Here is a 21,063-nt window from a genome sequence, read left to right on the forward strand (position 1 = left end):
CCAGTGCCCCCATAACTCTGAGTCTGGACCCCCCTGTGCCCCCCCTGTGGCGCCCCCCCCCCCACACACACACACACACGTTCTCCACAGCATTGTGTGTTGAGCAACTACTTCTTTGATTGCAGTGGCAGTTACTGAGAAACAAAACACTTTGGTTTCTTTTCATCTTGCAACAAAAGCTGATTTGTTTCCATCAAATCCAGTCCAAAGTAAGTGTAAGTGGGTCCATCAACATCTCTATAATACATTTATAATACATTAAACATGTATATAATATAACACAGAGCTGGCGTCATGCAGGCACAACACCTATGGCCATATTACCACTTCCTCTGTGGTGTTTTGCCTAGCATAATTATTAGGTTTGTGTGTATCTCCATAAGCTCAAAGTGTTTCAGCTGCTCTGTGAGCGCAAGATCACATTGAATGTTCTATTTTGGATGTGCCCTGTCCGGTGAAAATACAAATACAGTAGCTATTAAGATCATAAGTTTATAACCATGAAATGAAGTCAAGCTTATAATTCCATCCAATTCTAGTGCTTACAATGTGGATGTAGTAGGCATTGTATAAGAAGTTCGCGGATGACACCACAGTGGTGGGACTAATTCATAGAAATGAGGAATCAATGTACAGGGAAGAAGTTAAACACCTAGAGGGTTGGTGCAGAGAAAATAATCTGGTGCTCAATGCGGAAAAAAACAAAGGAGATGATCATAGACTTCCGGAGGTCACAGTCTGAGCACACAACAACAACATCAGTAGCCGCACAGTTTTAAATGATTATATTTATATATTGTGTGTTATTTATTGTCTTCTGTTATTGATCCTGGAGAAACGTAATCTCATTTTAGTTGTGCTGATTTGTTGGTACTTGTGGGTGATAAAGCTTTGATTGATTGATTGATTGATTGAAGCTTCATGTGTAATATAGAAGGATTATATGGTTTCCAGTAGGATGGGGTAGAGGATATTGACTGTTTCATACAGTGACCGTTTTTATTCCTTCAGGAAGGTCACTATACTTTTCACCAATTGAGATGTATTGTTGAGGAAATCATACAGTATCATGAACAATTAAATTCAGCTTCAAATTCAAACATTGAGAGCAGCAAGTGGAATTAATTATGCAGTAATAATAATACTATTTTAAAGAGAGTACAACACTTCACACAATGTCAAGGAACCTCTACTGATTGAACTCAAAAGTAAGAGTAATCAAACATAAACAGACTGGCTTGCTAAATTAGGCTATAATAATTTTAGAGACCAACAACAAACAACTAGAGACCATCATGTGACAGAATCACACCAGAAAGAAGAATATACAAGATATAAGAGTTTCACCTAACTCACCTCCCTAATATATATATATATATATATATATATATATATATATATATAGATAGATAGATAGATAGATAGATAGATAGATAGATAGATATTATCTGGACTATTTGTCCTGGGTAGAAGTACTGTGAATTACATTTTTTACACTGATAACAACTAAAGTTACTAAATACAATTATTTTAAATAACATTCAATCTCCTTTTAGATGTGTATAATTAGCTCTATAAGCAGGCCCTTTCATTGCAGGAATCTTTTTTTATTATGTAACTAATTTATTGACTTTTCATTACAAATGTAGATGCACAACCAGTGTGCAAATATAAACTTTACAAACAAGATTAAGTCAACATTTTAAGAAAAACAAACCTGACAGTAACATGCTTCCAGAAACAGAAGATTAAAAAGTAACTGTTGTGTGACACCATGTTACTAAAGTTTGTAATATTCACCAATGATAAATATATGAAAGGAGTCCAGCAGCAGAAATGTCCACAGCCGGACCGATTAGCTGACAGGAAGCCTCGACCATCATCAGTGTGTTTGCTGTTGCCAGAATAACTTGAGTTTATAACAAAATGATCAACAACAGATGGTTGTTTTACTTCGTGTCCCTGAACAAACACCTGGACCAGCTGGAAAACTGCTTTTGACTCATCTCTGATGTATTTTAAAACACTTTAGGAGAGAAATGAGTGGGAAAACTCGCGGAGCAGCGCTGCTCACGACGATGAAAGCGGGAGGTTTGGAGGCTCCTCTAACAAAGTGCAGAGAGCTTCAGAGCTCTACATGACTTCAATATGAAGAGAAACAAGTCTGCTATCGGCTCCTTCACTGTCAGCCTTCAACACCTGTCCCACATTTAGTCTGGAGTCTTTTATCGAGGAAGAGAAAACACAAGTGGCCCGACATTCACACTGCTCACACGAGCCACGGCCCGGGTTGAGTCTCCACGGTTCTCATGGGGTGTTTAAGGACAGCCTCCTGCTCTGGATTCTCCATTCGTCCAGTCAGACTCTCGTATTGTCGTGAGTAGGATCAGAACTTTAATACAACATGGCTGAAGTAGCTCCAGCTCCCGCCGCCGCTCCGGCTAAAGCCGCCAAGAAGAAGGCGACCAAGCCGAAGAAGGCCGGCCCCAGCGTCAGAGACCTGATCGTGAAGGCTGTGTCCGCATCCAAGGAGAGAAGCGGAGTGTCTCTCGCCGCTCTCAAGAAGGCTCTGTCCGCCGGAGGCTACGATGTGGACAAGAACAAGGCCCGCGTCAAGACCGCCGTCAAGGCTCTGGTGCTCAAGGGGACTCTGGTCCAGACCAAGGGGACCGGAGCGTCCGGCTCCTTCAAGATGAGCAAGAAGTTGGCCGAGCCCAAAGTCAAGAAGCCGGTCAAGAAGGCTCCTGCTAAAGCCAAGAAGCCCGCAGCCAAGAAACCCGCCGCGGCTAAGAAGCCCAAAGCTGCGGCCAAGAAGCCCGCAGCCGCCAAGAAGTCCCCGAAGAAGGCAAAGAAACCCGCAGCGGCCAAGAAACCAGCCAAGAGCCCCAAGAAGGCCGCCAAGAGCCCCAAGAAGGTAGTCAAGAAGGCCCCTGCAGCCAAGAAGACCCCCGTAAAGAAGGTTGCCAAGCCCAAAGCCAAGAAGGCAGCACCCAAGAAGAAGTGAGCCGTCAGCACAACTTCACACGTCCCGACCAAAGGCTCTTTTAAGAGCCACCCACACCATCCTCAAAGAGCTCAGTCCTCTTCATTCTTGTTGACAAATATAGGCTAAATGTTTCTATTTTAATGGCACTGACACTAAACATGACACTGTATTTGCACCTGGTGGACAAAAGGGTAACTCCTCTCCACTTCTCATAACCTGCTGGTTGGAACACAGCACTCAACTCATCAATAATGTTGTTAATAAGTTGTGACGTCATAGACACACAAAAAAATCTCTGGAAGTAAAATCTCTTTACGTCTGAGAAGCGCACAGTCCGGGTTTCATGTTGTCATTCTACTGTATGACTGCACTTTATAATACCTCATTATATCTGTTCAGTTGCAAATGATGCTCCGAATAATAAATACTGCAGTTAATTTTTAAGCATATTTGGATGAGTTGCAGTTGAAGCCTTTAACCTTCACAATTACCTGATGAAATGTTTATGAACCACGTTATTGTTTCTTAACAGTGAAATTACTGAACTATACATTTACAATTCACATTTTTATTCTATTCATTCTTTTTCCCTTCTAAAATCTTGCAGTATGGCAGGTGTATGCATGTATACAGTTGTAAATATGGTGCTCTTTTTTACTATTTTTGTATTATTATGACTTTTTGGTTTCTATGTGATTTGTTACATTGTAACAAATGTAAAATTTTTACTATGTTAAATAAGGTTGAACAATTTAAACACTGGCCATATTTGTCCCTTTTCTTCAGTCAGATTTTGGAGATTGTTATTTATCTGCTGGCACTGATGATTTTCTAAGTGATAATAGGTCATCTCAAAATTTAGGCCTAGAAGTATGCACAGATTTATAGAAGTCGTGTTCTTGATGTATGGGTAGTGATGAATTAAGTGACTTAAAGTTATCATGAAAATAGATTGAAGGCGAAGGGATCATCCTAGTAAACCCCGCCCGACCCGAAGGTGGATGGATTGGACCTAATAAGACCTTTGAGTCATTCTAGACTTTATTTATCCATTAATTTAGTTATTTATTTATTCACTTCAAGCAATGATCATTTTACATCAGGGCACATTTCTCTTTTATTTAATGCAAAAAGTCAACAGATCTCATCATTTATTTAGCAAAAAATGCATTTACTACACTGGATTTTGTTGGTTTTTTGCTGTCCGATTTGCTAAATATCAGGTTTTGCTCCTCGGATTAAACCTAAATTACATGTTTTTCTACATTGTTTTCATAAATATTTGTTCAAAATAATTATTAAAATGTGAGAAAGGCATTTTAAAATCTATTTTGCTCATTCATGTGCATTAAATCATCAACTTCGTGTGTGTCTGGGAAATCTCTGTCAACAGTGTTACTCACTGAAATATCTATAAATCAGCAATGGTTTGCTCCTAAGTCACTTGTCCAACATCACTGTCATTTCCTTTTTAAAGGGAGATGTGAAGAGGATGTGGTAAGTCTACTTCTCTTCAATATTTTATCAATGTCATGGTGTGCACATAGAGTAGATTCATTCATTGTCAGCTGTGTTACCAACTTGTTCACGTGAACTTGCATTAGATGTAATATTTACAAATATGCTAATAGAGTGTATAAAAACATGAGTTGATCAAAGTTATATGGTGACAGGTCTGGCGTCTGCAGTGAGCTCAAGGCCGTGTTCTTGATGTATGGGTAGTGATGAATTAAGTGACTTAAAGTTATCATAAAATAGATCAAGGCGAAGGGATCATCTTAGCAAAACCCCGCCTGACACGAAGGTGGATGGATCGGACCTGTAAGAAAGTTACACGATAAACATGGTGTGAATACACCTGTTGATGCAATGGTTATGGTATATTTATCGAAATAAACTGATTTTGTAAAGTTGAAACTCATGTGGTTTACATTCTAAGACGGACATGAGAAACACTGCTCTTTATCAGAAGTGAGTGGGTGGCTCTTAAAAGAGCCTTTGTGTTGCTGGTCTCTGATGGAGCAGTTTACTTCTTGGCGGCCTTCTCGGTCTTCTTGGGCAGCAGGACAGCCTGGATGTTGGGCAGCACGCCGCCCTGGGCGATGGTCACTCCACCCAGGAGCTTGTTGAGCTCCTCGTCGTTGCGGACAGCCAGCTGCAGGTGACGGGGGATGATACGGGTCTTCTTGTTGTCACGAGCAGCATTTCCAGCCAACTCCAGGATCTCAGCGGTCAGATACTCCAGCACAGCCGCCAGGTAGACGGGGGCGCCGGCACCAACACGCTGAGCATAGTTACCTTTGCGGAGCAGCCTGTGGACACGACCGACTGGGAACTGGAGCCCGGCACGGGAGGAGCGGGTCTTTGCCTTAGCTCTGGCTTTGCCGCCGGTTTTACCTCTTCCGCTCATGTTTCAGATCTTTCTAGAGTTTCGACCCAGAGAAAATGTGCTGTCGATGAGCACAACCCTCCTTTTTATGTCCGCGGAGGGTGTGCGGGTCTCCGTCAGACCAACCAGAGAAGAGGCTTTCAGCAGAGGGGCCCCTGAATGAATTTAGGCGGACTTTTCGAACAGGTTTCTCGCCAATAAGCAGCGGAGATTCAGGCGGGGGTCGACTCCTCCAGGCGGAGCTGAGCTCCGAGAGGAGCCGCTAACCAATCAGGAGCCGGAGCTCCGGAGCCGCGTCACCGTTTCACAGCCGGTCCCGCAGTTTAAGAGCAGCCAGTCTCCTCTTTTCACTACACCTTTCTCCTGACTGATCAGAGGAAGAAGACGAAACAATGGCGAGAACCAAGCAGACCGCTCGTAAATCCACCGGAGGCAAAGCTCCCAGGAAGCAGCTGGCCACCAAGGCTGCCCGTAAGAGCGCGCCGGCCACCGGCGGAGTGAAGAAGCCTCACCGTTACAGGCCCGGTACCGTGGCTCTCAGAGAGATCCGTCGCTACCAGAAATCCACCGAGCTGCTCATCCGCAAGCTGCCCTTCCAGCGCCTGGTCAGAGAAATCGCTCAGGACTTCAAGACCGACCTGCGCTTCCAGAGCTCCGCTGTCATGGCTCTGCAGGAGTCCAGCGAGGCTTACCTGGTCGGCCTCTTCGAGGACACCAACCTGTGCGCCATCCACGCCAAGAGGGTCACCATCATGCCCAAAGACATCCAGCTGGCCCGCCGCATCCGCGGAGAGCGCGCGTAACCTGTCTGCTGCTCCACAACCACAACAGCTCTTTTCAGAGCCCCCTCACTCCTCTACACAGAGCTGCTTCCTTCTTGTCTGTCATTTGGTTTACATTGTATCTATACTACGTTTTCTAAAATCATATTGAAAATGTCTTTCTTACTATACATGGTATGTCGAAATTGACATGGTTACGTTTGACTTTACAAAATAAATTAAGTCTATTGAGGTCAAATCTAACACTTATCAGTGGAAACGCTTAAACCGATTTCTGGAGATCTTGCCGCTTTCCCGATTTAAAACCTTTACTGAAGGAAACTAACAATATACAGTGCATTGCTGCCATCTTGTGGGTACTTGGCGTCATTAATTTTTATCTTAACCCTCTGGTTACCCCTACGGCATTATGGGACACATGGGTGAGGCAGACAGTTCACCCACATGGGTTTAGGGCTCTCTCATATCATTGATGGCTGTTAAACATTTTGAATCCTTTACAACCACTTTCCATAAGTATGCATTACTCTATAATTTGCCTGCCAACACAAAAATGCAATAATTCAGAGCCTTCTATTATTCAATTGGCAATGAAGCACGATCTTTATTCACAAACAGATGTTCTTAATCTAACATCTGACATATTCTCCTAGAACTGATTCTCTACTATTAAACAACAATAATGTAAAAAGCTTTTGATTTGACAAAATGGCAACTGTAAATCACAAGCTGCAGAAAGTACACTTCCCCTCTAAATGTACTGATACCAATTAATCTGACATACCGTTCGCTGTTCAACTCTGCTCTTCAAGGCTGCGGCCACAGTAACGTTACACACGGCCGATCATTTGTTTGTGAAAATCTAGCTAGCTAGTCTTTATTGTTGTTAAACATACTGTCAAATTATATTTACTGTTTGTCAACCGTACGCAATATTATTGACTTTGAATCTTGCTAGCATAGCGTTCGCTTTCTGGCTCATCGCTGAGAGGACTAGAATATCTGCCATTGCTAAGTTGTATCTATGGTCCGTCTTATTTACTGCAGGAGTGAACAACGTCTCTGTTGCACAAGAACCTTACAGGAGGGCAGTGTTGCCAGGTCGGATTGACAGTTTCCAGCCCAATCAGATCTTAGAACCCGCCCAATCCACTAAAGACCAGCCCAAATCACGAAGTTGCCAGACACCCTTATGTGTGAGTGGGGGAGTGGGGGGGGAGTTATGCTCCTTGCCGTTAGCCGGGGGGTGGGGTTGGCGCTTTTCTGTTCTATTTAACTTGCTCCTCCGGCGCTCCTGATGGGCTCCCGCAGTTCAGAGTGCTGTTTTCACAATATTAAAAACTCGCCAAATGTGGACAAAAGCAGCCCAAATTTTATTCACCCGCCCAATGTATTTTTTTCCTGCATGGTGTCAACAAAAGTAGCCCAATTGGGCGAAAAAACGCCCAATCTGGCAACACTGCAGGAGGGTAATGATTCCAGGTATTAGTCAAACCCTCAGGCGTTACTAGGGAAACTTAGTTATGGTTTGTGAAAAACTTTATCTTTTGATTGTAAAACGCATGAAAATTTTCTTTGGCAAGTGACCATGGTATAAGGCTTAAGCCGGATAATGCTCTTCGAAGTGTCCATAATCAGGAATTAATGGGCTTCGCGGAGGTTCTTGGGCCTCCACATTGTCCATTAATTCCTGATTATGGACACCTCGTAGAGCATTATCCCTTATGTGTATTATTGATCCTTAACAGGTTATCATGCTGTGTATCAATAACTTTTGATTTTCCTACTAAAAGCTATTAAATGCAAACATTTCTCAAAAATACACATAAGACAGAAACAAAGTAGAACAAATTTTACCATCAAATACCTTCAAGTAACATACAATCCAATACATTGTTTGTTTGTTTTTTCAAATTCTCATTAGGATGTGCATATCCTACTTTTTTTTCTTTTTTCATATTTCATGTCATTTTCAAAATATTTTGATGTACTATGGACTTGTACATGGAGCCTTCTCACACAGCCAATGTCGATTGTGCCCACAGGGGGCATCATTCCAGTTGGCCAACACTGGGTTGAAGTGATACATCTCCACACACTCCTCTTTGTTGTTGGGACCACCGTCACCTGGCTGGCCATATTGCCAAAATCTAAATGAGATAGAAATGGAGGCCAGAGACATAAACACGTTAAAATCTAATCACAGCAAAGAAAGCAATGTAAAGAGGTGCACTGCTTTTCACTGTTGTCCAACATAGAGCAGTATCGACCAGCCAATACCAAAAGCAATGCGATGGTATTTGTCCATGCCAAACTTCTGCCAAGAAGATGAATCATTTTGTCTGATTTCCTGGTGAGATTTTCACTTTTGCTAAGGTCTCATTAAAAAAACAAACAAACAAAAAGAAACAACTTTGCGATACATGTTGGGTTTAAAGGACCAGTTTACCCAAAAACGACCAACAACATCTACCAACTCCCATGTCAATGGAAAGCCAGATGATGACTGTTCCTTTAAGTTGGTTTTCCATTGATCTGTTGCTGATCCAGACTTGTTAAGATCTCTAGCTGAGTGCTGCCCGCATACTGTAGGACTTATTTCTGTGATACCAGGGTCTTGATTGAATCTACCCGCCTGGCAAGAACTTTTAGAGTTATTCTGAAGCCCTTACGTTTTGGTCAGTGCAGATCCATCAACCCATTTAAAAGTCCCAGTGGTGTTATGTAGACCAATCCAGAACAACAGATCTTGATTCCCATCCATACGGTACAAGGCCCTCTGTTGATTGAGATCATAGAAAATATAACTATGACTTCAAAACATCTTCTCCACCACCAAGACTGGCACACACATACTGTAGGCCCAGGCACAATTTATGGGAACTGTACCTGTTCCTCTTCGCTGTTGATCACTACCAGGTCAGCACCTTTACACTGACAGTATTTCCTGCTGTCCTCCCATGTTTTTTGCTCAGTGGAGAGGAAGTAACATCTGGAGTTGATATCTCTCCAATCTGGAGGACAACGCTGAGAGGACACACAACAACTTTGCTCTGGAGGATGAAATAAACAAACGACACATCATAGATTAGACTCTGACACTTGGATGGGGATCTTTAAGTACAAATATAACCAAACTTTGTCACTTGAACTTTGAGACAATTAAAATAAATATTGTATTCTGTATCTGTGACCATAACTTTGCCAGCAGCAGCAAAGGGATTCTTCATAGTAACCACAAATAGTGCTCACTGTAACCAAAAATAGATGAACACATCACAGCCATGCCGCACTAAGATGCTGCAAAATGCTCACAGGCATTTGTGTCTGGGTAAATTACAGAATAAGTATAAATGGTGGATAGATTCCTTTATATCAGAATGAAAGAGAAATGAGAGAGAAAGAAATGAGGAGAATCTGTACAAAGGACAGATGACTTGATTTGTTCTGACCCCTTAGCAGTTTGTCCCTCTCCTCCACCAGCTTCCTTATCCTGTTGGTGAGATCACTCTTCTCATTTCTAAGATGGTCTCTTTCTCCGGTCAAGGCGTTGAATCTTTCTTGTAACTTGTTGCAGTGACAAGGCATCCTCCGCTCACAATCCTGCACAATTGTCACCTGATTTTCGTCATCACACAAATGAGTTGCGTTGCAGTCTGGGCCGGTTTGTTCCTTGCTTGAGATCACTGATTGTATCAAAACAAAAGGCTACATTTAAGATAATTTTTCAAATTTATTTGAAATACAAAATATATGACAGCAGCATGCTAAACTACTTAATGGGTGTGTATTTGCAATACTGGGGTTTTGTCTATGATGTCTTACAAAATGTGAATTTGCACAAAGCCAAAACCCCTATCATACTCACAAGTTAGACGTAGAGCAACATTAAGAGTGGCTTGAATGATACACAGAATGCCAAAGCTGATGAAAAGCAGCCAACAGAGTCTTCTCTCTGTAAAATGAATATACACAGACGAACAGCAATAAAAGTTTGAGCAGTGCCATGTGAGGCTGTAATGTGTAACTGATATATCATAAATGAAAAGACATCTATTCTTTATCCTTTGAGATTTACAATATACATTTTGTAAAGTTAGTCTACTAAAAATCACCCATTGCCTCAATGTATGGTTACACTTTATCACAACTTTGGTCTTATTTGTGTTGCTTTGTCCATGGTTTCTGTCAGTTACTACTTGGAAATTATTGTGGACATCGCTAGAATGACCTCCAATGTGCCATGAATCCAAAGTGACAATCAGACATGCTGTAAGTCAGTTGTTTAGTAGAGTAAGCCCATCTCACCTATTTTGAATGTAAACCAAAATATGCAAATGATGTGTCAAATGATTCCCTCTTAACACAGGAAAACTGTGAGTGCACAACACAGCAAGTTTATGCTTCATGTCTACATGAGGAAATGTACTCAGGATGAGGACACTGATTTTCAGTTAAGTAATCTCAGGGGGTGTCCACACATAGAGTGACTTTTCATTTGTGTGTTTTTGAAAATAACACACAATATCATTGGGATCTCTTTTAGAGTGATTTGATGAAAGACACTGACAGCCAATTAAAGTCCATCTGAATTCACAAGGCCATCAATTAGCCTGATATGGGGGGACATTTTTCTACAAAATGATATCATAGGAGTGCTCATAATATTGGTTTGTAATTGTAGCCCACTTCTTTTGATGAAGGCTAATGTATGGCATTCAGGTAACACTTTTTAAATGGTCTTCTGTAAATGCTTAAATAACTTACATCTGAAAATGACAAAACACAAAACCTAATTTTATCTGAGATGTACTGAAATTGGTTTTGTCTTCACTGATGTCCCTCAATAATCATCAGCGTCTTTGAAAGACAACTCTGGTGTTGGACTGTTCTAACACATCTCATCTTTTAGGAATTTCATGTATTTTGTTTGTTTGTTTGTTCGCTTCCCTCCGTATAACAAACAGTAACAGGTCATCAATGTAAATTTTCCTCTGAGGCAGGGTGGTAGCACTATGTTACTGTGCACACACACAAAAAACTTGTTTAACAGTATATACAGAATATCATTATGTGTGTTATTACCTGTTTGATTTGCATCCCTAGTGCCTTTCTGATAACGTCTTGGTCGTTCATTGATGTAATCGTGTATCTCCATTGGCTGCATCACCCTCGTTGCTTTATTATTTGGGAACTAGTTCTGCCTATGTGTAAACTTTCTGTTCCCTCTTTTGGTGCAAGAGTGAGCATATACACTCTTTACATCAGGGTTAAGACAATGAGAAGAGGTGCCAAATACAGGAAGAACAATTTATGTGGAAGTAAAACACGAGACACCAAAAGTAGCCCACTCCATTACGTCATTACACATCTATCGCAAGTGACAGCGGCAACAAAATAATTTGTGCCTTTTTTGAGCATTTCATTTTTTATCATATTAACAAGAAATATATATTATATGCTACATATATGACAGGTTGCTGAATGTTTTATTGTAATGTTTATTCAACACATACAAATAAACAATGTATGTATAGACAACATATTATAAACATAATTTAAAAGTAAAATTCTCAATTTGTGTCAAGTGACATTAAAGTTTTTATGCCATTTGGAGAATCTGTGTGGACTTTGTTTCATGAATGAATTGGGGTTTATATGGACTGAAGCATTTTATTCCTCTGTGTATATACAAAGAAATAACAGGTCACTGTGTCAGGCAGGTGAGTGTGAGGCAGACAGAAACAGTTCAGTGATTTATTGCAAAAAGTGAGCAGCAAAATGGGCGGCACGTCCAAACAGAAGTAACTGAGTGCGCATGGGTGAACTGGAATGGGGCAAGAAAGGTGCAGACAGTTAAAGGCATATTCCGGTGTAAATTTAATCCATGGTCTAACACACCGTGAAACTGTGTTAGACTCCGAGTTACGTTTATCATTTCCGACAAATCCGGCAACGATAACAAATGTTTGATGCCTCGACATATGTGCTGGGACCCTATTTCTAATGTTGCTGAAGTTTGGTGCTGTTCAGGGCCCGTATTCACAAAGACTTTTATCTTAACGTTAGGAGTACTCCTAAATCGGACTAAAAGTTTTTATGTAGGAGTCGTTTCTTAAAAGTAATTCACAAACCCGCTGAGACCTACTTTTAGTTATGAAAACAGTGAACTCCTAAACTAGAAGTAACTCTCTGTTGCTATGGATGACGTCATTTTATAAGGACGCACTTAGAAGCGGTGACAACGGTGATTGGCTGTTGAGTGACAGGGCAGCCCATTGAAAAGTCATTTAGGCTACGCAATGCATGAAGTGAAAATAAGGAAGTTGCCTGCAAGCCCATGACAAAGCCTATGGAAAGATATTGGATAAAGAAATGTGTTTATGATGAGAATTAAGTGCCCCCCCCCACAACAAAAACGTTCGGACAAAAACTACAAATTAGAAGATTCCGATGAAAAACGTGAATTGCCAATAAAAGCGGCATTTGCTCGAAAAGCTGCTTCAAACCACTCTCCATTAAAATTCGGGAATCGTGTGTTGATCCGGGCCATTTCGCAACAATGTCCAGTATATTGTAACATGCATCAAAGACAATTTGTGTATTGATGGAATGCAACTTTTTCCGACTGACAAAAGCCCTATTCACACGGGACTAGTATAACCTGGGGACCTCCAGTAATTTCTAATAATTGCGGAGGTCGTCTGTGATCTTAATCCCGTGTGAATCTGCCATGTCCATAATTTGTAAAGTAAAAATTCCACCGCAAATTACCTATCATATTTCACCAAACACAGAGGTCATGTGATAATATCAGTCCCGTGCGAATCGGCATCTCTGTGATTTGGGATCGTTTTTGTTTTTTCTTAAGGTTTTTTGTGTTTTCCACCTTTTTCCCGGTCGAGAATTATGGAGGCTGCGTTGGGAATTATAAATGAAAGTTTTGACAGCATTTTGGGTGCAAATTCAGGAGGCTCATCAGAAGAGCGAAATTTCGAAAGATGATTAGATGGATTACATGCATGGCAGCATGCGGTAAGGAACATTTTTCCATCTTTCAACAGGCTCACCAGTTATTATATTAAAAATATCCATATATAACAGTTGTGCTGCTCCAGCAGGGGCTTCGGTGCAATCGACCCGGATGATAATGTCAGTAAAACACAGACTTTGCTTATCCTGTGCGAATGCGCCGCACGAAACACGGACGTAGTGGGATAAATTCTAAATCACTTGAGGTCCCCAGGTAATACTAGTCCCGTGCGAAGAGCTGCATTTTCCCCGTAGCCAAATACCGGTGTGTATTTTAACTCTGGCGTTATTGGATTGTTTCGGTTGGTTGGGAACGTTATTGCGTCCCTCACCAACTCAACCACAACTTCAGTCCCTTCACGGTCCATCTGACATCGTTTTAATAATTCCCTGTCATTTAGCGTCTCCAAAACATTTGGCTGTGACCAGGTCTTAGCGAGTTAGGAGTCCTCTGGACTACTTCTAAGGTCTCCCAGACTTAGGGGCTACTTTTAGGCTTAAAATGTTTTGTGAATAACTCTTATTTTCAAAAATTAGGAGTCCTAAAGTTACGACTGACACGCCCATTATTTTTAGGAGTTGCTCCTAAATTCGCCTGTTAGGAGCTACTTTTAGCCTTAAGATTCTTTGTGAATATGGGCCCTGAGCATTATTTGAGGCTTTTTGATGGCGGTTTTATATTTGGGCCCATTTACTGCAATGTATTGTTGTCGTGCGGTCGTTTCTGAGGATGCTAAAACTACGTTAGCTAGTGGTCTGCAAACTTGATCTCTCAAGAGGGAGTCTAACACAGTTTCATAATCATGAAATATCTTTTAAAAATGTTTTTCCATTTAATCATAACACCCTCAGCTCACTGGAGAAAACTGAGTGCGCATGTTGTCTGAAGGTGAGTTAGACTTGCAAGTTATATTTGGGTTTTTTTTTTCCTTTTGTCTTGATACATGTCAGTTCATGTGTAGGAAATTATGTAAACTTATAAGTTCATACGTGTGTGCCCTGCTGTAGAAATAGACCTGAGAATGCTACAATATGCACCAATACCATAAATAGATAGATAGATGCATCGATGTTCTCATGGTTTCACATGCTGTAATTTAATATGATTTAATTTCTGTGGTAGTCTGACATCTAACTCTAAAAATTAGTTTTGAGAACTTCCTCTTCCTCTTTCTCCCAAATTGCAAGTCTTATTTATAATTGATCTTCATGCAAGGAGACAAAAGGGGGGAAGGCAAACTAATTCAAGAAAGACTGTAAAGTTTTAAACTGCTTAGCTTTATAACTGATAACGACTATTAAATTCAGTTTTTTAGAAAATAACTTTACTCTGTTGTGGTTGGCGTACTTCTGCTTTCGATCAGTTAACAGATTAGCTCAACCAGTGATGACATTTTGTGCTTCAACATACCACATATGGTATTGATTTTGTTGACACATGCCTGACTATGGAAGAAAATATGATTTTCCTTGTATTTTGAGCTGAATGACTCATAAGGGCCAAGATATTCTTATTGACCATTTGTGTGAAAAAAATTAAATAAAAATGTCATACCAATGTATGACATTTTGACCTTTGACCTTTGGCCACTCAAATCTAATTAGTTCATCCTTGAGTTGGATTAAAGGATGAACGTTGGACAATTCTTCCAAATTTACGACGTTCCCTCAAGGTGTTTCTGAGATATCTCGTTCAAAAGAATGAAACAGACTGACGACCGCAAAACACAATTCCTACAGCCATGGATATCTCCAGAGCAGAAGCAACGTTATTGCTTGGCTGTCTTACTGTTAACCAATCACAATCTTATTGGGAGGCACAAAGCCCAGAATGTAAAGATGGTGCGCCTGCTAAACAGTTTCAGGGGAACTGTTTTGCACATGGGGAGGGGCCCTGGTGTTTAAATGGTGAAATCCCCTTTAAAGAAGAGATGCCGACTTGTTCAGGTTGTTACCCTTAGCAACCAAGTTAGAGTGTGTGGTTAGTGGGGGTGGTGTGTGTAGAAGCAGAAGCAACTGGCTTGAACCAATAGTTTACATCCGCTGACTCAGACTAAAATAAGACAAGTGTTTGAAGAGGATTTTTAAATGACTGAGAGCCATCCAATCCCTTGTAGTGAAATGTTTAAAACAAGCTATATATGCTATTGATTGTGCTGGGGGATTAAGCGGTTCTGGACAATGACATGACATGAATATGTGGATGTGCCCTTAAAACCATATTCCTGTGATCTTCTCTTCTTTTTCTATTTCTCTCATACAATGTAGGCTCACCAAGTATTAGAGAGTAATGCAGTGATGTCGAGTTCATTGAGGGACCATTTCATCCACAGACGTTTATTCACAAAAAATACTTCAAAGCCACATAAGAAAGAGAATTGTATTGTAAATGTGCTTTATTCAAATATTTGACACAAACATGTAGCTCAATGGATGTTATGGCCTAAGTTTGCTCATCAAAGGATAATCTAATACAGACTAATGAACACTTCATGTAAAACTCAGAAAAATGTGGGCCTTTTTAAAGAGTTAGGATCTTTCACTTTTCAGACAAGCATCTGCACATGTTAAAGCAACATTATGTAAGAATTGGCATTCCATGCGATTTGGTGCCCCCACAGTTTTGTGTGTCCTAAATACAAATCCCAGGTCTGGGACAATGATAGTCGAGTAGTAGTAGTAGTTGTTGTTACATCATAATAATGGTATGTGTTGAATACGTGCAACATAAAGGTAATTATGTATGCCCTATTATAAGACACTGTACCATCAAAATGGTTTGGAAGTAGCTATTTAAAGTTTTAAGATAAAAGGGCATATAATGTTGCTTCAAAGCTGGAGTAGAAATGAAATGCTTTAGTGTGGAGAAGTTGCTTGAGTCAAGGAAAGATGGGGAAGACCAAATGTGAGTTGATTTGTTAGCAGAAAAAGGACATCTTGGCCTTTATGAGTAATTCAGTTCAAAATAAAAGGGAACTAATATTTTCTTCCATAGTCAGGCAGCCATGTAAAAACAAAAGCACAACCATATGTGGTATGTTGAAAGTACAGAATGTCATCACTGTTTGAGCTAATCTGTTCACGATCGAAAGCAGAAGTACGCCACCTACACCAGAGTAAAGTTATTTTCTCAAACATTCCCACCACTTAGAAAACATCACGAATGTCACTCGGTTGTTAGAAAATGGTGAGGTTTGTCTATAAGGAGCAGTCAGAGATCACTATGGACTATGCAAACATACCCAATACATCAGCCGGGCGTGATGCCCTGGCGAGCTGTTCTGGACAGGATGGTGGAGTGACTGCTGCAGTTCCTGGTAAGCCAGAAAACATACAGGTCAATAAATACTTTGAGTTTTAACCTTTCAAAAAATATGGATTTAAAAGATAAAACATATCAAGAAACATTCTGGAAACAAGGGCTAAGGAGGAATCGATTTTCCCAAAGTTTTTAGTGTACATGAGAAAATATTATTGATCTGCTTTAATGTGATGTAAGTTTATTCAGTCATTTTGCATTGAGGACCACTGACAAGCAATGTCCTTGTATTACACTTGAAAAGTACACACAATGGCTTGTGAAACTGCCTGACAACACATTGACTGATTTTGTAAACCTTGGATTTCCGTAGTTGTAAAATGTTCTAAATTTCGATATCTGTCCCAAATTCCTCGCAGATAACTTCTCAGATAACTCTGTTCGCCTGCTTCATGGAGCAGGCCGTCAGACACTCGGTTTGTGATCATATTTGTCTGAATTATGCACTCAGGGAGAAAACTCTACATATATGTTGCTGTGAGCTTTGGACTTGTGTGCATCCTACAGGCTGCTCTCAACATTTCACTGCGCCACACTCTCTGTGAGTCCTTTTAATTATAATAATTATTATTTTTATTTCTACAGACTTGTTTTTATTTTTTCCTATTATCATACAGCTAGAAAAAAATTATCTGGTTAGTCAAAATCACAAGATATGACAATCAGTTTCTCTGAGAGTTTTTTTTATGTGTGCAGATCACTTGATTGACAATGACATAAGCAACTTTTAGCCCATGATAACTCAGGGAAACATGTTTTGGGGAAGTTTAGAATCAAAACCAATAACAAAGATTAACAGCAGTATTGAGCCCATGTATTACTGTTGGATTTAGTCAGGAGAGGATGGGACTTTCCAGATCTTGCTTAATTTTCTTGCTATTGAAATAAAAACAAAACCGATGAGTCACAACTGTCAGCTTGAAAACATGGTTATAGTCCAGTGTACACTTTGTTCCTGAATGTTTTCCTGTCTACGTGCCAAAGTAACCTTGAGCATTATAATAGTCTACCAACTTGTTCTGAGTGCATTTAGGCAGAACTGCTGGTTTGATGTAATGTTGACATGTGAATTCTTAATGAAGTGTATCTGCTCTTTCAGACAGTTCTGGCAGTAAGACACCAGGTAAAGAGGCCAGCTGCAAAAATCTGACTGATGAGACTGACGACCTGAAGAGAAAACTGATTAACTATGGTAAGAAGGAGGATGAAACTTGCATCTAAATGGGCATTCAGTGCAATCTTAACAAAAAAAGGATAGGCCGCAAAGAAAAATGACAGTACCTAGCACAGTTCATGCTGCCGGGCGCCCCCATGAGCGTACTCCGGCACAGGAAACAAACATCAGTCCTCAAAGTTATCTTATGTATCTTGATTAACAGATAACTATTTCCAACAAGGATGGGTGTATTTCCATCCCAGTTTCTATTACATTTCTTCCATCAAGAAATCCTGGACAGACAGCAGAGATGACTGCCTGCAAAGAGGAGCTGACCTGATTATCATCAACACCAAAGATGAACAGGTGTGTTTGAAGTTAAGAGGCAAAAGGAAGAGAAAGAGTGACAAATGTACTGACTGTGAGGTCATCTAGGGGTAAACTTGATTTAAACTAGTTCTATTTGCAGTGTTGGGGAGACTTAAACTACATGTAGTTGAACTACATAGCTAAACTACTATTTGCTGTAACTTGCTGGTAGTTAAACTACATTCATATTTTGTGCTGCGTCATGTGTTTAAACTACTTTTGGGGTAATTTTTTGCAGTTTAACTACTCAATTTACAAACTACAATTTTGGCAAATAACATGAAATATTCTTTTTATTAAAAAAAAAAAGACCTATATGATATAAATGTATTTTATTTTTCTTTGATGATAAAGTGGATAAGGTAAAAGCCTTTGTGAAGTCACCAGATGAGTCCCCACAAAATGCTTTCAAATCTCTACCCAAAATGTCCAAAGTGTTGTGAAGTTCAACACTGGTGTCCTAGCCAGTGCAGCATGTGAGCGGCTTTTTAGTGTTGGTAAAGATGTTTTTAGTGCCAAACAGAACCGGCTGTCTGATAAAAACTTTGAGAGACTGCTCATGTGTCATGTCAACAAGCGATTCTGCCCTGGGATCTAGTTCTAGTTCACTAAGTGTTAGTGCCTCTGAAGTTCCTGTGTTATTGGCCAAACATGTCAGCGTGTGTTCTTTAAAAAATAAAACTTGAGTTTAGAGGCAAATTTCTGCTGGCATGTGAATTTTTTGTAGGCTATTATATTTTGTTTCATACACACCATATGTTGATTTATTTAACGCTGAGTTGCTAAAGCTACTTTTTTTTAAGTAGCTTTATATTTAAGTAGCTGAATTATGTGTAGTTTTACAAGCTACGCTTGCAATGTAGCTTCCCCAACACTGTCTGTTTGTATTGATTACTGTTTTTCTCTGTAAACAAGGAGTTCGCGAGAAAATTCCACGCGCTTCCATGGATCGGACTAACAGACAGAGAAACCAAAGGGATGTGGAAATGGGTGGATGGCACGCCGCTAACCGAAAGGTTCACATGTTATCTTTTTAATCAAAATCGATGCTGAAACTGAATGCATTTTGTTGGTGTGATAACTGGCTTCATACTGAATAACAGAGAACATTTTAATGTAACTTAACCCTGGACTCATGTCGCTGTCCTTCAAATGCTTCTTGGCTCATGCTCTTTGTTTCAAGATTACTCGTTTCTTTGTTTCAGCTACTGGAGCCCTGGAGAGCCCAACGCTTATAGAGGCAAAAGAGAAGACTGTGTAGTATTCAGGTCCCATGATTTGGAAAACAACTGGAATGATTTACCGTGTGAAGAACACAATTTCTGGATCTGTGAAAAGATGATAGCTTTATAACTCAGCATATATAAAACCCTGAAAAGTTAAAATGCACTTTATAATCAGTCTGGGTGCAGAAACTCCACTTTCCCAAAAATATTTCACAATCCTGTGACTGTGTGCATGTGAACATCGAACCTGTACCCATGACTTTATGGGGAAAATAACCATTGAGCTAGATCAATTCTTACTCTCAACAAGACAATTATGTCAGCTTGGTGGCCCTGCGCTTCAAACTATGCTGCTGTAGATAACCCAAGAGCGTTATTCCTGAAAGCACCCATATAGCCTAATTTCTGGATGTGCCGTTTAGGTCCGTTGATACAGCAATGGGATGAAAACTAAAAGTCAGCATTGACTTTTTTGACGTTCATATATTCATGTGACCAGGAACTCACAAATGTCATGTGTTTATAACTGTTGTCATGGCAATGAAGGTCACCTGACTATCAAACTCTTAAAATCTGAAATCTTTCTCAACAATCTTTCTTTAACTAACCAGACATGTGTTAATATGGATCAGGGGCAGAGTATTGCGGGTATTGCTAACTTAATAACGGAAGCCAATGGGTTCAATGCTGGAGGGGTGAAGCTGGGAGTGATATTTTTTGATCGATACATGTATATTTATCCCTCAGTTGGTAAGTTGCTGTCATTATTGTCTTTCATCATAACAACAATGCTCTGAATCTCACCTGCTCAGGCAATTAACAGAAGTGCTGAAGAAGAAGCTGATAACTAATTTATTCACCAAAAGATTTTACCGTCAACATATAATTGATAAACTTTATTTGAACATGAGTGAGATGATTGCTGACACGATGTCAACTGACGTAGGGTGAAATGATAATAAAATGTTACCTTAAACACATCAGTGCGAGGATGTTTGTGTCATGGTTGGGGTTTTTAGTTTTATGATTTCCTATTTCATTTTGTAACTCTCTCCTCATGTGTCATGTCTTGCTTCTCATTTCCTTTTTCCCCTGTAAACGTTAATCACTACCTGTGCATTTAAAGTAAGGCCATTGTCTTCCCCTCTTATTTTGTCAGTTTGTTCCCTGAGCTTCTTTTGCTTTTATTTTAGGTAGTTTTTGTAATCCTTTTATTCTCAGATTTGCCCCTGCCTTGTCCTTTTGTTTTTGTTGCCAGCTTTTCTTTGAAGGCCTGATGCACTTGGCCTTTAGACTTCAACCTTCCAGACTTTGTGCCTTCTGTTTTGGTCCCTTTTTGCTGTAACCATAACAGTTCACGCTTCTTTGGTGGCCTTAATTGCTTAAATAACCTCTGGTACATCCTGTTACTTGTGCTGAAGAAATTTTTTATGTCTATCAATGAGTTGTCATGGAAAGATTTAAATGTGTAATGGTACACCTAGTAAAGTTTGCTATTGGAAAACAGAGTTCAATATTTGAATATTTTTATCTGTATAAAAATGTACTGACATCTATCTATCGTTTAAGTGTGACAGGATCATTTACAACATAGCACTGAACAAAACGGAAAGCACCTTCATGCAGCTGCAACTTTGCAAGGTTAAATAGGTAAAAGCGGTCACCTAACACATTTCACACCTCCAGCCCTCAGTTTCCTGTGAAGTAGAGGGTCAGGTGTGTAAATAGAAAATGTCCTCTTTTAGAAGATGTTACTCTGAACACAGTACAGAAAAATACATCATCAAAGGACACTTTGATCAGA

General features: G+C 40.1%; 5 protein-coding genes across 6 annotated transcripts; 3 read left to right on the forward strand and 2 right to left on the reverse strand.

Annotated features, from left to right (window-relative positions):
* Nucleotides 1-2,364: 2,364 nt before the first annotated feature.
* Nucleotides 2,365-3,058, forward strand: LOC115583669 (histone H1-like). Its single transcript, XM_030420770.1, has one exon. The coding sequence runs from the start codon at nucleotides 2,405-2,407 to the stop codon at nucleotides 3,002-3,004; it is 600 nt and encodes a 199-aa protein (XP_030276630.1). The 5' UTR covers nucleotides 2,365-2,404; the 3' UTR covers nucleotides 3,005-3,058.
* Nucleotides 3,059-4,879: 1,821 nt separating this feature from the next.
* LOC115583785 (histone H2A) lies at nucleotides 4,880-5,639 on the reverse strand. The gene has a single exon (XM_030420980.1). It carries the CDS (start codon nucleotides 5,394-5,396, stop codon nucleotides 5,013-5,015), a length of 384 nt encoding a protein of 127 aa, XP_030276840.1. The 5' UTR covers nucleotides 5,397-5,639; the 3' UTR covers nucleotides 4,880-5,012.
* A 111-nt stretch (nucleotides 5,640-5,750) lies between these two features.
* LOC115583742 (histone H3) lies at nucleotides 5,751-6,241 on the forward strand. The gene has a single exon (XM_030420906.1). The coding sequence runs from the start codon at nucleotides 5,768-5,770 to the stop codon at nucleotides 6,176-6,178; it is 411 nt and encodes a 136-aa protein (XP_030276766.1). The 5' UTR covers nucleotides 5,751-5,767; the 3' UTR covers nucleotides 6,179-6,241.
* A 1,753-nt stretch (nucleotides 6,242-7,994) lies between these two features.
* LOC115583624 (C-type lectin domain family 4 member M-like) lies at nucleotides 7,995-11,399 on the reverse strand. The gene is made up of 6 exons (XM_030420684.1): nucleotides 11,243-11,399; nucleotides 10,026-10,112; nucleotides 9,610-9,843; nucleotides 9,047-9,210; nucleotides 8,830-8,936; nucleotides 7,995-8,307 (listed from the first exon to the last, which is right to left on the reverse strand). Exons 1-6 carry the CDS (start codon nucleotides 11,322-11,324, stop codon nucleotides 8,148-8,150), a joined length of 834 nt encoding a protein of 277 aa, XP_030276544.1. The 5' UTR covers nucleotides 11,325-11,399; the 3' UTR covers nucleotides 7,995-8,147.
* Nucleotides 11,400-16,215: 4,816 nt separating this feature from the next.
* On the forward strand, nucleotides 16,216-20,763 carry LOC115583642 (CD209 antigen-like protein E). 2 transcript variants are annotated; one of them, XM_030420724.1, is made up of 6 exons: nucleotides 16,216-16,506; nucleotides 16,960-17,049; nucleotides 17,608-17,700; nucleotides 17,888-18,030; nucleotides 18,949-19,049; nucleotides 19,239-20,763. In XM_030420724.1, exons 1-6 carry the CDS (start codon nucleotides 16,374-16,376, stop codon nucleotides 19,384-19,386), a joined length of 708 nt encoding a protein of 235 aa, XP_030276584.1. In that variant the 5' UTR covers nucleotides 16,216-16,373; the 3' UTR covers nucleotides 19,387-20,763. The 2 variants fall into 2 exon arrangements, with proteins under 2 accessions (XP_030276584.1, XP_030276593.1); XM_030420733.1 differs by lacking the exon at nucleotides 16,960-17,049 and having other exon boundaries at nucleotides 16,310-16,506.
* Nucleotides 20,764-21,063: the final 300 nt, after the last annotated feature.

Source organism: Sparus aurata, chromosome 1 (genome assembly GCF_900880675.1).
Source record: "Sparus aurata chromosome 1, fSpaAur1.1, whole genome shotgun sequence".
Lineage (NCBI taxonomy): Eukaryota > Metazoa > Chordata > Actinopteri > Spariformes > Sparidae > Sparus > Sparus aurata.